This window comes from Phyllostomus discolor, chromosome 2 (genome assembly GCF_004126475.2).
Source record: "Phyllostomus discolor isolate MPI-MPIP mPhyDis1 chromosome 2, mPhyDis1.pri.v3, whole genome shotgun sequence".
Lineage (NCBI taxonomy): Eukaryota > Metazoa > Chordata > Mammalia > Chiroptera > Phyllostomidae > Phyllostomus > Phyllostomus discolor.
Window position 1 is genome coordinate 175710124 of NC_040904.2, and position 15468 is coordinate 175725591.

A 15468-nucleotide genomic window follows, 5' to 3' on the forward strand; every position below is an offset into this window, starting at 1 on the left:
TAACAATATTAAATTTTTGAAATTCTAAATGAGGAGTCTATTAATAATTATAAATGTAAAATTACCTCACCATTTCTGCTCTTTTATGTACATATCAATGAACTAATCTTGCTTTACGTTTTAATTCGACAGATGTTTCGGTCAGCTTGTTAGCAGTTGTTGTCAGCTTTTGTGGCCTGGCTCTGCTGGTTGTCTCCCTTTTTGTCTTCTGGAAGCTGTGCTGGCCTTGCTGGAAGAGCAAACCCGTGACTTCCAACATCAGTACTCTCCCCCAGAGCACCATCAATGCTCCTACTGAAGTGTTCGAGACTGAAGAGAAAAAGGAGGTCAAAGAAAATGGAAAGCCAACACTAAAAGCTATTGAGCCTGCAATAAAAATCAGTCACACTTCCCCCGATATCCCAGCAGAAGTTCAGACTGCTTTAAAAGAACATTTAATTAAACATGCACGTGTGCAAAGACAGACGACTGAGCCTACGTCTTCTTCCCGGTAAGGAAAGATGCAACACATAAAACTGAGCATGTGTTGTGTATGTGTTGTGTGATTTCATGAGAGAGAAAAACTGTGGTGGGAAAGGAGTAATGGTAAACAGGAGAAATGAGCAATACATAGGAAACATAATTGAGTAAAGAGGGAATGAGTAGGACAGATTATGTATTGACTGTTTCCCTTGAAATATCATTAGTTGATAATTGCTGCTGACAATCTTTCCATTTAGTTTAATTCAACCAATAAATATCAAGAAAAGAGATATATCATGAAATCATCTAGAAGTTCACAATCCAAGCCCAGTAACAGAGATTGGTCGTTACAGTTGTTCAGTACCGACACCACAAACCTGGAATGGCTGGGGAATTTCAGAATTCACACAGACCAAACTCATGTATTAGGCAGAGTATAGCAAGTTCCACAAGAGCTTTGTCAAATATCAGGAACGTACCAAGGAATACCCAGGAGGAAGGAAGAAAGAGAGTTCCATAAGGAGATACATTTTATTTTGTTTTTAAGATTTTATTTATTTATTTTTAGAGAGGGGAAGGGAGGGAGAAAAAAAGGGAGAGAAACATCATTATGTGGTTGCCTCTCATACCCCCTACTGGGGACATGGCCCACAACCCAGGCCTGTGCCTGACTGGGAACAGAATCAGCAGCCCCTTGGTTCACAGGCCGGCACACAAGCCACTGAGCCACACCAGCCAGGGCAGGAGGTGCATTTTAACTCAGCCTAGAAAAATCAGCAAAAATTTCCTTGAATGACAATTTGCTATTTGTTTCAGATTGTGTTAACTGTAAAGGAAAAAAGATAGTCTTGTGAGGAGTCATTTTTTTCTACTTAATATAGTCTTTAAAATGAACAAGAGCATGACAGGAGCAGTTTTTCTTTATTTTCTAGAAGTAGCAACTAATTTTAACCTAGAGTGGGGTAATCAATGTTATTGGGACATAAGTCTCTAACTACCCATCCTGATCTTATATTCCTACCTCTCTAAGGTGCATCCAGGCTCTCTGATGTGGCATATTTTTTGTATTTAGAAATCTGTCACATTGAAAAATGGGGCATGTTTGCTACTAGAATTGAAAGAATATACCATATTTTGCTGTGTAATATGTGCTCCCATGTATAGTACGCACCCATGTTTTTGACCCAAACATTAGGAAAAAAATAGCTTCCATTTAAATTTTTTAAAAGGCAAAAGATTTATACAATCTGGAGAGAAACCAGAGTATTTAAATTTTTAATTCAATTTTTTATTTATTTATATTTAGAAACAAAACTGATTTTCATATTCCAAGGTATTATTCTACACACAAATATCATTATTGCTTTCTAGAGTTACATGTTTAATGTATAAGCATAAATAAAGAATTAAAAACATTTATATAGATATGGAATTAGTACTACCCATGTATAATGTGCACCCTTATTTTTCCCTCAAAAATGTGGGCAAAAAGGTGAGCATTTTACATGGAAAATATGGTATTCAATGTATCTTTTATGAAGTTAAAAAGGATTGTGTCTGTTATAAATTCTCTTCTTCTTGAAGTAAATTACAAAAGTATAAGTAAAAATATTTGTGGGATAAGAAACTTTGGGATAAGGAGGTTATATTGGGATATCTTTTTCATGTTATACTTTCTGTTTAAATTCTATAACCAAGGTATGCCTCATATTTAGTTATTGTTTTGACAAGTTTTCCTGAGAAGTAGCCCTTAGGTTTACTTTAACATTTTTATGATTTTTATGTAATATGACCCCAATATATGTTCATTAAATTCATTTATTATGGGTATTTAATTGTAAAATAATTATCCTGTGTGACACTCTTTTAATATATATAGGAAAAACTGCTTTAAAATTATCTCACGTTGGTACTTGATTATCACTACTCTCATTGCCGCACATTGTGGCTAACTATTCTGTGTAATAAAGTACTAAGACACAGGAATTTCAGGGTTAACAGTCAATTAAACTATAAAACACTTTAAAAATGTTAATGACAGCTATGAATATATGTCACCTTATTAGTGTTCAGAGTTATTAAACTTTTTTAGTTGTAAGTGCACTCCACATAAGGATTCAATTCATGAAGCCAAGTTGAGGTAAGCTGTGAAAATTGCCTGACTTTCTCTGCCTAGATGTTTTTTGGAAACTTTGGAAAAACAAAATACTATTGCTAAAATATTACCTGCTGAATGTAAAGAGACAGTTGACCTGATGATTTCTAGTTAGGGGAGAATGAAAGAGTATGTACTGAGAACACGTGTGAAGACTTGGTCTTGGATACAGAACTGGTTTGTAGAAACAGTGTATGATAGGGGTGAAAACACATCACTGTAGTCCTGGATTTCACAGTAATTATGTGAAGTTGAATAAATCAGAAAAAGACTCTTTCTCTCAATCTTAAAAAACATAACAATTGGATTGTACATATGTCATATTTTCTAAGAGAAAAAGCAAAATACAAATTCATAGTTTTGTTAGAACTTTAATGTCATTTCTTCTGCCTCTTTGAATTTTGATTTTTTTTAGATTTATTTTTTTTTGTAGAGGGGAAAGAAGAGAGAAAGAGAAGGAGAGAAAAAAAATCAACATGTGGTTGCCTCTCACATGCCCCTACCTGAATTTTCTTGTTTATGTGAGTGGTTGGTAAAGAAAAAAATAATGTTATTTCTTACTGCTTGAAATTTAGTCACTTTGCCAGGCATCCTTCCTGCAAATCCTCCACCAGTGTGCATGAAGTGAGCATTGTTAATTATCCCCATGGCTTGTGAGTTAACTGAAGTACAGAGAGATTTAAAATGTTGCCCAAAGTCATGCAGCTGTTGAAGAGTTAGAATTCAGATTTATCCAGATGGATGAAATACATTTTAAGCAATAAAGCCAAGCAGATGTAAGGGTTTTTTTTTCCACAAAAACAGTGGTTACAGGTCTGCTAAGGACAGGTAGTTTGCAGGTTGGAGGATGGGGGTATCATGCTGCTCATTCTACTCAGAAGTAGGGAATTATATGTGGTTATCATGAATGACTAGAGTCATGATTATAATCTGGCTGGCCTTGGGATGCATTCTTTACAGAGAACTTGATTATATCTAGTTCTCAAAAATTCTCATCTACATTAATTACCTTATCATTCTAGAAATTACTTATATGGAGAGGAATAGGAAATTGCTGACTTCATTATGCAGTCCACTTAGACACATAGATCAATGGTGCATTTTTATAAATCAGATTATTCTGCTCAAGTGATAGCTTCTCCCTGAGATGTAGTGAGATCAAACCACACACACACACATATACAGTGAACTTAACTTCGGTGCTTGGTTTCCTCACCTTATTAGGCTACTCCAGCTCTAGTTGGCTGTTGACACTCTACTTTATTTGCCTCAGGCAATAGATGACAAAGGTCATACTCTTTCAACTTTTCTCTCCATATTTAACACCTGGATCTGTTCAGAAGTTAACAACATTGCTAGAAACTTCGTTTTTCAAGTTCTCATCTCCCTTTTCAAATGGATGTTTGGCCCCATTAACCTGCCAGGCAACCAAACGACCCAGGAGACATTTGTGTATTTCTTCATCATGCATTCTTCTTGATTGATTGTTCAGTCCTCCAATAGGCTTAGTCAGTATATATTTACTCCTGGGAATAGTGTATTCTTCACACTCTTTCCACTCTGTACATTCAAGGGAGCTGGGAAAAAAGTTGGCAACATAATGCAGAGATAAGATACTTGTACCAAGTTCAATATAAGGCAGTAAGTACAAACTGTATAGTGGAGAATGCAGAATTCAGAGAATAGGAATATCATTGCCAGCTGAGGCACAGAGGAGGGCCAGCCAGTAGGCAGAGGCTAAAGGGAACTAGGATTTACATAGCTGGCAATTGGGAGGGGTTGCACATCCCAAATAGAAACATTTTATGTGAAAATACATACAAGAAGAAATCTCCCTAAGAAAACAGTAGGTAAATTTCCTTAATCAGAATATGGAGTTCTGTGGAGGAATAATAGAAAAGTCAGCTGTAATTGAAGTTTGAGGAGGCCTTGAAATCATAGCTAAGATGTTCAAAGTCTGTTCTGTCAAAAATATTTGCAGCACAAGACTGCCTTCAATAAAGAGGTATGTTTTGGGAAAATTAATGTGGCAAAAGTTCATAAGACAGACTTGTAGAAGAAGACATCTATTTTATAACTAATATAGTGTTTAAAGCATAATAAAAATCAGGAATTAGGAAGTAACAACAAAAAAGACAGAAACCTAAGAAAAGTTGTAAAGGAAGAATCCAAGATCCTTTATAAAAAACAACTGTGACAGGTCAGTCTATTCAAATGTAGACCAAACTTCTTAAAAGCCTGACATTCAAACTGGTACAACCTGATAATACCAAGATAATACCAACCATAATAACACTTTGAAGGCTGCGAAACCTCCACACAGATAGCTAGCTGCACACTGCTTGTTTTCCTGGGCAGAAAGTTTGCTGAATTCTTTTCTATATTGCTCTTGACACCTAAGGAAAGCACTATAGGAACTCAGGGCACACAAGGTGGGGCAAAAGTAGGTTTACAATTGTTCATATGAAAAATAATGCAATAACTAATAACACAAGGGTAAACTGTTGTGCCCACTCACAACTGTAAGCCTACTTTTGCCCCACCCTGTATTTGTTGTATAAAAAAAAATCAACAGCAAATGAATGCTATGACTTCATCTTATCCATTCAAATGAATCTTTCATGGTTGCCAGTGAAAACGGTACCTTGGTCTTTTTATCACCCTCTTATAGACCTCAACTCTCCACCTCTGTGCTATTTGCACATGCTGATTCCTTGTTCTAGAATAATGACCTCTTTTTTATTTACTGTAAGAACTTTAAAGAAAATGCATCTAAGAGGCTGCTGTTTCTACCCATTATAAGCTATCATCTTTTATTATTTAAAGCCAAAATTACAATGTAGCAATTAATTGTGTATTGGCTTAACATTGAGCCCTAGCTGTTTGCTCAATAGATGCTAAATCCTTAGAGACCAAGGCTGTGCAACCTAATTTCCATCACTGCACAGGTACATAATGAGCATCAAGTGAATGCTTGTGATTGATAGACATCTCTCCACTTCACTTTGCTTTTTTAAAAGCAGCATCAGGTGTTGATATACACTGTGCTCATATCAGAAAGAGGTTGATGGTATACTCCCAGGCATGAGGACCAATTTTCTGGGCATTCATTAGTTGTATAAAGGTGTGGTGAATAATAAGTGGGAAAGTAATTTGTTGAAGATGAGGAATTATATAGGTTAGTCACTGTTAGGATTCTAAGTGCCTATTGAAAATAATTAGGAAACCTAATGGCATATCCAGTGAACAAAAGCAGGTAAATGCACATGGAAAATAAGTATTGACATGTGTGCTGATAGATTTATAATTAATTAACTTTGGCTGTTTAGAAAAGTAGTTCTTAAAATCATCACACAGTGTCAGAAAGAACAATCAACATATACTTTTAAAAGAGAAGCAAAGAATTATATAAAAGTATGTAAAACTGGATTGAAATTTCTCTCAAAAAGTACTAAAAATAACTGGATTGCAGTTATCCAATCCAGGACACTGTAAGGAATGGAAAGCAAGATGCTACACCAAGGGAGAGTTGAAAAGGTGTCTAGTTACCCAGGATATCAAGAAGCAGTACTTGTCCAGGACAATGTGGGAAACTGAGATCTATCTCCTTGAAATAAACCTTCATGGATGATGCTGTGCTAGTGCTTGAAGTGATTGAATAACCCCCTTTATGAAACATATGCTTTTGGTGTATGCACTCACTTCTTTTCTGAAGTAGGATGGCTGCTTGAACCAAGGTTAGAGACAAAACCTTACAAAATAGATTCAGACTTGGAGAGTGTTTGTTTCCTGGCACTGATAAACATTATCTCCTCTTTAAAAGCAGTGCGGTACACAGAGAGAAAGTGGGGTGAATAGAAGGTTCCTTTAAGGCAGGAGCAATAAGAGTATGCTGTTGTGCTGATGGTAGTGATTCAGTCAAGAAGAAGAATTAATAATGCAGGAATCAGAAAGGAGCATTCTTGAAAGCTACATGAGAAAAAAATGGGAATTGGACTACAAGTGGAGGAATTGGATTCACATAGAAGTATGGGTAGTTAATTTAATATCAACCAGAAGGCAAAGTGGACGGGTACAGATTCTGATAGGAGGGATGGTGAGGTATCGGGAGTCTGTGGAAGTTCCTGCTCCTTGCTTCAGTGTTCTCAGGAAAGGGAAGCATGGTCATTAATTGAGGCTGGAAGTGAGGAAGTAGTTGATAAAGGTGTGATGAAAGGTGAGAAGATATGAAATCGCCCTCTTGCAAATTTAAATTTGAGCAGGAGAATGGATTGCTGTGCAGCATTAGTGCCTACATGAGGAATGTGGTCTTGAAGTTAGAGTGAAACAGTGAGAGTTGTTTCGTGTTTTACTCTGGTCATATTCACTTGTACATGCGCAGGTGTAGCGATGATGAAGAACTGAATTCAAGCAGAGCTGTGGTTTTGCTCTAGAACTAAGAAAGTAGACAGCAACAAGGGAATTGGGGATGTGTGCATAAGAGTATGTCTAGTGATTAATCAGGTGGTTGAAACTGGGAAAAGAAGGAAAAATATATTAAGAAATTAGCGATTATGAAATGGTAATAAAATCTGTGGATTGGAGGTTCTGTTGAGTTGGGAAAGCTGTCTAAGATGGCATAGAAGAAGGCTGAGCTAGAAGGATGGGGTGTTGATCAGAGAGAGGTGTGCATCAAGTAATATTGACTATGGCTAGCTACTCTCTGGTGTTCTAGAGAAGGCGAGGCAATTTTTTCCTTCACCAACTGGAAGAGCACTTGGGTGGTGCTTTCCTGATTTGAAGGGTAAGAATGGGATCAGAAATAATCAAATGGCCTGTACATGAATTTGTTGGATAAAATAGTCACTTATCACTGTCATTCCAAAAGAGAAAAAGAAGAAAGGGATATGTGTTGTCATGGTAATTGTTTAACATTGTAATAATTAAAGCTTCTCTTAGTTGACTAGCTAAACTGTGACTTAGAATATGCACTATTTACCCTATAATTAGGGCACTGGCTTACTAGAACAAAAACATTACAACTCAGATTCCTGTTAGAAGGGGCTCTTTCCAGCTGCATAATTATATTCACAGTCATAAGAAAGAAATTACTGACTTTTAGGGAAAGGATAGAAGATTAAAATTTCATTATATTGAGAAGTATAAGTCAGTATGAAGTGATGGAATCAATCTATAAAAATGAGAAATTAACTTTTGGGGATTTTTGCTCACAAAAATAAAAAAATATTGCATAAGTATCAGTGATTTTGATAGAAATGTGATTATTTAGTAAAATATTCTAAATCTCTTAGAAACTTTGAATATATAAACTGGATTATACTAGATCCACTTTAACAATCCACAACAATATATACTACCTGAATTCCTTTTCAAATTCTTCCCGCTTTCATAAATGCTCTCTGACAATTCCCTGACTCCAGTTTAGACTCTTATCCTATATATGTGGGGAAAATGCAAGGTCAAAATATATTTAATAGCATATTTAATGCATTTAAATGAGACCAATCTATAAAAAGACCATTTCAAGCTCTAAGTCAGTAAAGACATATATATTTACTTAGATGCAGAAACTGAAATATTGGCTCTTAAATTTAGTATGGTTTTAATTGTTGCATATGAGATGGAATAGTCCTATTATGTTTCTTTACATAGACATAATTTTTATTATTCTTAATCTGTTTTGATTGCATAATAGAGCACAAATTACAGATTTCACTTTTCTACTTGATATTTTCAAACATGTTTCTTATCAAATAAAAACTACAGAAACTGTGGAATTAATAAGAATTTTGTACAAGTCTCATAACATACAAATTAAGCATCTTTGCTGTCTTTCAATTTATCATAACTAGCCAAAAAAAGCTGCTTCTTTCAAAGCTAATATCAACAGGATTTTGAAATTGAGTAAATCCCATGGATAAAGGAAAAGCGATTCAAAGCATACTGCAAATGTCCTAACATGAGTGACTGATAAAAATGTTAGCACTATTTTTAGAGACTGTGGAAGAAATAACTAGTTTGAGAGCAATGGGGAGAAAATAATGAGTTTGCTTGAGATTGGGGCAAAATTAGGACATCCATTTAGAAATCTCCCTTGGAAATAATAGAGACATGAAACTGGAAATTTATGTATCTGAGGTATACCTGGGTATACCTGGTAAACCATAAGATTCAAAATAATAATTATAGTCTGAGAACTGATGATTAGTGTAATGGACAAAATGAGGAAAGAAAAGAACAAAAGACCTGGGACTAAGTTTTGAGAAGATACATATCTGGCATAGCTTATGCCAGAAATCATGGGAGAAGTATCAGAGAAGCAGATCTTCATATGAGTCACATTTACAGGACAGTAGTGAGGAGAGGTGTAGGTGGTCAATCTAGATATATATGGTTAATGTTCTGGAAATGGTGACTAGATGAATAGTAACAGTAACTGTAGGAAAGTCCATTGGAATTTTAAAAACTTTATTGTGCTGGTCTTGAATTCTCAGGCTACAGTTTTTTAATCCTTAAAATTTCTGAAGCCCACTCAATGTTGAAAAAAGGAAAATGTGATCATTTGGGCTGTCACACCTCTATATTCTTTCTTAAAGTAAATAGTCATTTAGTTATTTTAAGTATTAGAAATAATTAACACACTATAATAAAATGGGGACTTGTGTTTTATTTTAATGCTGCAGTCACTAAAACATGAAACACACGAAACATAAAGATCCAGATGAAAGGAAACCAGCCACCTGTATGATTTCTCTACATAATTCTTACCTCTAGATACACCCAAATGATTGATGATTCATAGTATTTTGTGAAATATTGAACTTTGTTGGTAATTGTGTCTCTTTATGACTGTATTTAATTAGTGCTTATGAATGAGAATTACAAAATTTCAAAAGCTCAAAAATATTTATCTGTGTCTGTTTCAAGTATTTCTATAACTTTAGGAGACTTTTACTTTGAATATTGCATTTTTGGTTTTTCAAAAGTGTGTGTGTGTGTGTTTGTCTTCTACTGACATGTTTTCATTATCCTGGGGGTGGGAGACAGTGTATATGCCACTGTTTAATATTGTCTCCAATAGTCTGTCTAAATTATTTTGTGTGTGTGTGTGTGTGTGTGTGTGTGTGTGTACAGCCACAATTCCTTCAGGAGACACCTGCCAAGGCAAATGCAGGTTTCCAGCGTTGACTTCAGCATGGGCACAGAACCCGTCTTACAGAGAGGAGAAACCACCACCAGCATTGGGAGGATCAAACCAGAGCTCTACAAACAGAAATCGGTTGACTCAGAGGGCAACAGGAAGGAAGACGTCAAAATCTGTGGGAAACTTAACTTTACCCTCCAGTATGATTATGAAAATGAACTTCTGGTTGTTAAAATGATCAAAGCCTTAGACCTCCCTGCTAAAGACTTCACAGGAACCTCTGACCCTTACGTGAAGATGTATCTTCTTCCAGATAGGAAAAAGAAATTTCAGACCCGTGTGCACAGAAAGACTTTGAACCCCGTGTTTGATGAAACATTTCAGTTTCCTGTAGCATATGATCAACTAAGCAACCGAAAACTACATTTCAGTATATATGACTTCGACAGGTTTTCTAGACATGACATGATTGGAGAAGTGATTCTGGAGAATTTGTTTGATGTCTCTGATCTCTCCAGGGAAGCCGTGGTGTGGAAAGACATTCATTGTGCTACCACAGTAAGTAATAGTTACACCAACACACTGCTTTTTATTTGACCTGCAGTCATATACAAAACAAAGTATTACTCAGCTTATTGAAACAAGTTTACAAAGTTACCGAATTTATGTTCTAAGAACCTGCAAAGGTAGGACTTGATTACATACATAGTAATAACTCAGGTACCTAACAGTATATAGGTAACATTGGTGATTGGGTAAATTAAAAACAATTCTTATAAGTTACTAAAAGTAGTAGGCGTTTCTCTTGTAAAATATTTGTCACCTCTTCCCAGCACTCAGTCCCTTAGTTAATATTATCTTATACTTTTTAAGATGATTTTGTTCCTCAGATCAAACCTAAAATGTACTTCGATGCTACTTTGAAAAGTCTTTGGTTTGATCTAATACGGCCCACAAAGCTCCTTAAATTGGAATTTTACATTTCGTCACAGTTTTAAAATTTAGAATTTTTTACTTAAAGATTCCAGTCAAGAATAATACATCATTTATGTAAAACAATTTGGAAAAATAAGTCTTTATGTTAATTTTATAGGTTTCAAAACATACTCACATTTATGTGTTCAATTTCTTACTTCAGAAATTTAAGATAAAAATGTTTCTAAAATGTCATACCTGTCCCTGCTTTTTAAAAAGTAGAATCTTCAGAATAATTTAACCTTTTCTTTGTAGTACTGATCTTTACGACTATTAACTATCACAATAAATTTCAAAAGCAGGTCCTTATTTCTGTCCATCGCTCCTCTCTTACACTATTTGATCTCTGCTATATTGTGCATGCTTCCTGCATTCCGAACATCTCCAATTTGTTGCTTTTAGGTTGTATAATAAAATACCTAATTTGGGAGACTTGTGTATAAATAAGATCAATAAATCTTAAATAATGCCATAGGTCCTGTTCCCAGAGTAAAGTGTGAGACTTGTACCAGGTCAAAAGTCTCTTCGTGTTCACTTAAAAGTTCGTGGGTGTGATCCAAGTAGGACTGTGCCAAATCTGAAGTCTACACCGTATTGTTACCAGATGGAGGGCCTGGCCCTGAGTGAGTCTCCCTGGGGCCAGCTGGCAGTGTGCGGGCTCTTGACTTCTAGCAGGGAAGATTTCATAACGTATCCAGGTGACTATGAGGGTGCTTTTATTAAAGCTGGGGGCAGTGAAACAAGGAAGGCCTTAGCGTAAAAACAACAGGAGGGCCTAGTCGGGGCTGCCTTAGCTCACTGGAAACTCGCTGGGGACAGTTTCAGGGGATTAGCCTGGGACAAGATGCTGCTGCCCATTTCTCCCGGACTGCTAGTCTCCCAGTCTCTTAGATGTCAGGAGATGCGTGTGTGTAGGGGTTAGAAGAGAGGGAAGGAAGCAGAGCAAGCTGCTCCCCAGGGGGGAGCACACCACTGGGTCCTTTGTCTTGAGGCTTTAATCTCTCTCTTGCAGGCAGGAATCTAAATGGAGGTCTTAGGGGAGGGTTTCAGCAGAATATTCATCAGTTTTCCAGGTGGGCTCTTTCAGGGTTGTGGTCTCTACTCATTGGTCAGCACTAGGGAAGGGAGTCAGTAGTCACTGCAGCTGGTCCTGTTGTCACCCACCTGGTTTTGCTGCTCTTCTGGGCCTGGAGCTGAAATACAGCTGAGGCCTAGATGTCATTTCCAGGGAGGTGGCCTTCTGTGTCCGGCTGTAAATTGCTCAGCCATTGTATTCAGCTCTGTTTCTCAGTTTCCCTATTCCACTTGCTAAGGAATTTTCCTAGCTTCTCACTGTCCTGCTTCATTATGAGCATGTTATTTTTAGAATTGGTAGAGAATTCAAGCAACTCTTGAGACTATTGATGGATTTTGATCGGAAGTGAACTGTGGTCTCAGTATCAATAAGATCTCTTGGCTACTATATGAAGACTATGCTTTGGGGAGCAGGTATGAAACCATATGCAATAATTTAAGGTAGACCTGAGAATATAAAGCCAAGTTCTTCCAATCCAAGTGGATTCCTTTAATTAGGGGTTTTGTAAAGATATTTAAAAGCATCGAACACTTTAAGGAGAGCTGTGTACAGTTTTTACACCAGTCTCTATGCCCCTATATAAATAGTGATTAAGGTTTGAGAATAAGTCTCCAGTTCCTCTCACCAAGAAGCTTAAGTTATCTATTTTTAAAAGATTTTATTTATTCATTTTTAGAGAGGGGAAGAGAGGAGGGAAGGGAGGGAGGAAGAAAGGGAGAGAAACATCAATGTGTGTGGTTGCCTCTCACATACCCCCTACCAGGTGACCTGGCCTGCAACCCAGGCATGTGCCCTAGACTGGGCACAGGAACTGGTTGACCCCTTGAATTGGTGACCCCTTTGGTTCGCAGGTGACCACTCAATCCACTGAGCCATGCCAGCCAGGGCAGCTTAAGATATCTTTTATCCAGTATGATAGAGGGAAGAGTTCTATCAAATTTGTATCCTCTTCTTATGTCCTGGGTTGCTCTGGTACGGGGCTATCACTTCAGGCTACTATTACACAGGTAGTTATGAGACTTGATTTATTAAATCCAGGAAAGGCTGTTTTAGGCCTCAGCTCTGTCTCGACAACCTGAGCACTTCGTGGCTCCGGGTAGCTAAGTCTGTGGCTGTGTAGGATAGAATAAGAACTAAACGTCTTTGTCAGGCAGAGATGTTCCCCACTTGCATTGGAGCTGAAAATGGTTCTCCCACTGAGCAGCCACACGGCACTATTAAACAGCATCCCTGGCAATAATGGCTCTGAGATGTGACTGTTAATCACTTAACACTAAGTGGGATTTGTGATTACCCCATCTCGAACACTGCCATGTTCTCTGCCCTTTTCTGCCCTGACTGCAGCAAAATTTCACCTGAACCACAATCCTTAATATTACATGCTTAATACAAGTGCATTTCTGCCTTCTCGCAGAAATTCAAGCAAGTCCTACTGAAGGGGACCTGGTGAGCATTTTCTCTGTCTTCAGGTGGAGACGGCAGGAACAAATCAATAATGGCAAATGTGGTATAAAAATCCAGGACTGTAACTGGGCTTGGTGATAGAACCCTTCGTTGCCTGTTCCTGCCCCCACCTTCACTGAATATGAAATCTGATTTAATTAGAATCAGTAGGAGGATAAAGGACAGGGTGGAAGTGTTGTGCGAAAATTGTAGTTCTTTGAAAGAAAAGGAGGGAAGCTGGCTAGAAACTGAGGAAGGGTTACAATTTATTACATTTCTTAATTGTATTCCTTCAGACAGCCTCTTCCTTCTTCCTGTGTGCCTCCCAGAGTGACTAGGCTGCTCGTGCTGGTGATTGGAGGAGATGGCCAGGTGTGCAAAGAAAGGAAGGCAATTTATACACCTCAGGGATACATTTGACTGTGCAATTCCAATGTGCTATAGAATTATAGCACAGTATCTCAGGTCAGACTAGACTAGAGGGGTCTGCAGAGAAGTAAAGTTCAACAATTATCCTCTAACTTTAGTTCCCCAAACCCTAAGTATACCTTTAAATGGCTGAAAACTCTTATGACTTGCAGTTTATTGTACTCTCAGGGCCACCGTACATGGACATGCCTTTGCACAGGTCTGGGGGTTCCATTCACAAAGCACAGGACACCCACTAATGGTGTTGCAATTTGCTCACCTGCTCCTTGCCAACTGAGTAGTCTTCACTCCTTCAAACAGTTGTCCCTGCTGCCCCCGAAGCCAATAAATCATGACCAGGCGTTTATGATTTATTCATTCACTTATTCGCTCAATAAACACTTTACTAAGCATCAACCTTATGCCAGTCACTGACCTCAGAAAAATTGTTTTAAATTTAAAAAATAGTGTTTTTTGAGTAGCTACAATGTGTCAGGCTGCCAAACTGGACCCATGACATAATTATATTTTTATACTATGTCTTTTAAATCTAAATGCAGCCTCTTCAGGAAAGTGTTATTAGCTATGAAAATGGATCTCATCCTGACTGCAGAGAAAATCAGGGTTGATCTGAATAAGCATGATGAGGAGGGGTCATCAGAATAAGGTCAGCGTGTTGCCATTTAAATTATGCTCTGGCAACGCCAGAGCCAGTTGCTGTTGCACACTCCAAGCCTCAGAGCCTCTTTATGTGTATCTCCCTCGGTTTTTAATTCCTTCCACCTTTACTCATTCTTTAAGGTTCAGATTAAATGTTATGTACCTCTGAAGTCCTCCTAGATCTTCAGGGGAAAAATTGGGTACTTTTCATCTCCGTTCCTATAATTAAAACCCAAGAATTTCTCTAAAAAGCACTTGCAACACTGTATCAAAAAAAAAACATGTACTGTAAAATTATGCACACTTAAGTTTTTCTTCTAGCCTGTCCCTCAGTTAATCGTCTGGTGTTCTGAGAGATTATATGACTTATCTAAAATCACATGTAAACTCTGTAAGGAGAAACATTTTTGTCTGGGTTATCAATGTTATCCCGGTGAGAACATTGCCTGGCATTTTGGATGCTCTCAATAAACACAGGCATCCTAATGAAAGGACAAATGTTTACAAATGATGCTCTCAATAAACACAGGCATGCTAATGAAAGGACAAATGATTCACAAGGCATTTGATATAGCTAGAGTGCAGCATTTTGGAGTTGCGGGAACATCATAAGAAATTTGTAAGCTGAAGGCAGAAAAAAACTTAGAGACCAAATTCTTAGGGAGGCATGTGTCATGTAGAGGAGTGTGAACTCTCTATATTTCAGGCCCTGTGTGTCCAACACATATCAGAGAGTCAAAAACAATCCCCTTGAGATTTTTTGCAGAGCCAAAAGACAATATAAATGACAATGCACATTCATTCTCCTGTGAGGTCCTCCTGATCCCCAATCAGATCAACCCTGATGCTCTCTGCCTTAAGGATTACCTCTTTCCTCATCTAGCAGATTGTCAGGTAATCAAAGTGATAACCAATTTTTATGAACAGTTGCACTGGAACTTGAAATCGAATTATTAGTATCAACTGATCTTTTGGGGACTTTCCAACAAGGCTCCACCAGATCTCACGAACAAGGCCTAAAAGGACCTGGCCTTACATCCTTGACCATGCCTGAACTGTGTATGCTAATTATCATTCATTTTACCAGCACTTAAAATTACAAACTTTTAGAGCAAAAAATAAATTAGTTCATCTCTTTAAACACCC

The 15468-nt window shown here is 37.4% G+C and overlaps 1 protein-coding gene across 1 annotated transcript in view; it reads left to right on the forward strand.

Annotated features, from left to right (window-relative positions):
- The window catches only part of SYT10 (synaptotagmin 10), a 59272-nt gene that overhangs the window by 23659 nt on the left and 20145 nt on the right, over positions 1 to 15468 (forward strand). Inside the window, exons 2-3 of the mRNA XM_028532642.2 lie at positions 133 to 490; positions 9752 to 10319. Coding sequence (XP_028388443.1) covers positions 133 to 490; positions 9752 to 10319 — 926 coding nt within the window. The remainder of the gene's footprint in view (positions 1 to 132; positions 491 to 9751; positions 10320 to 15468) is intronic.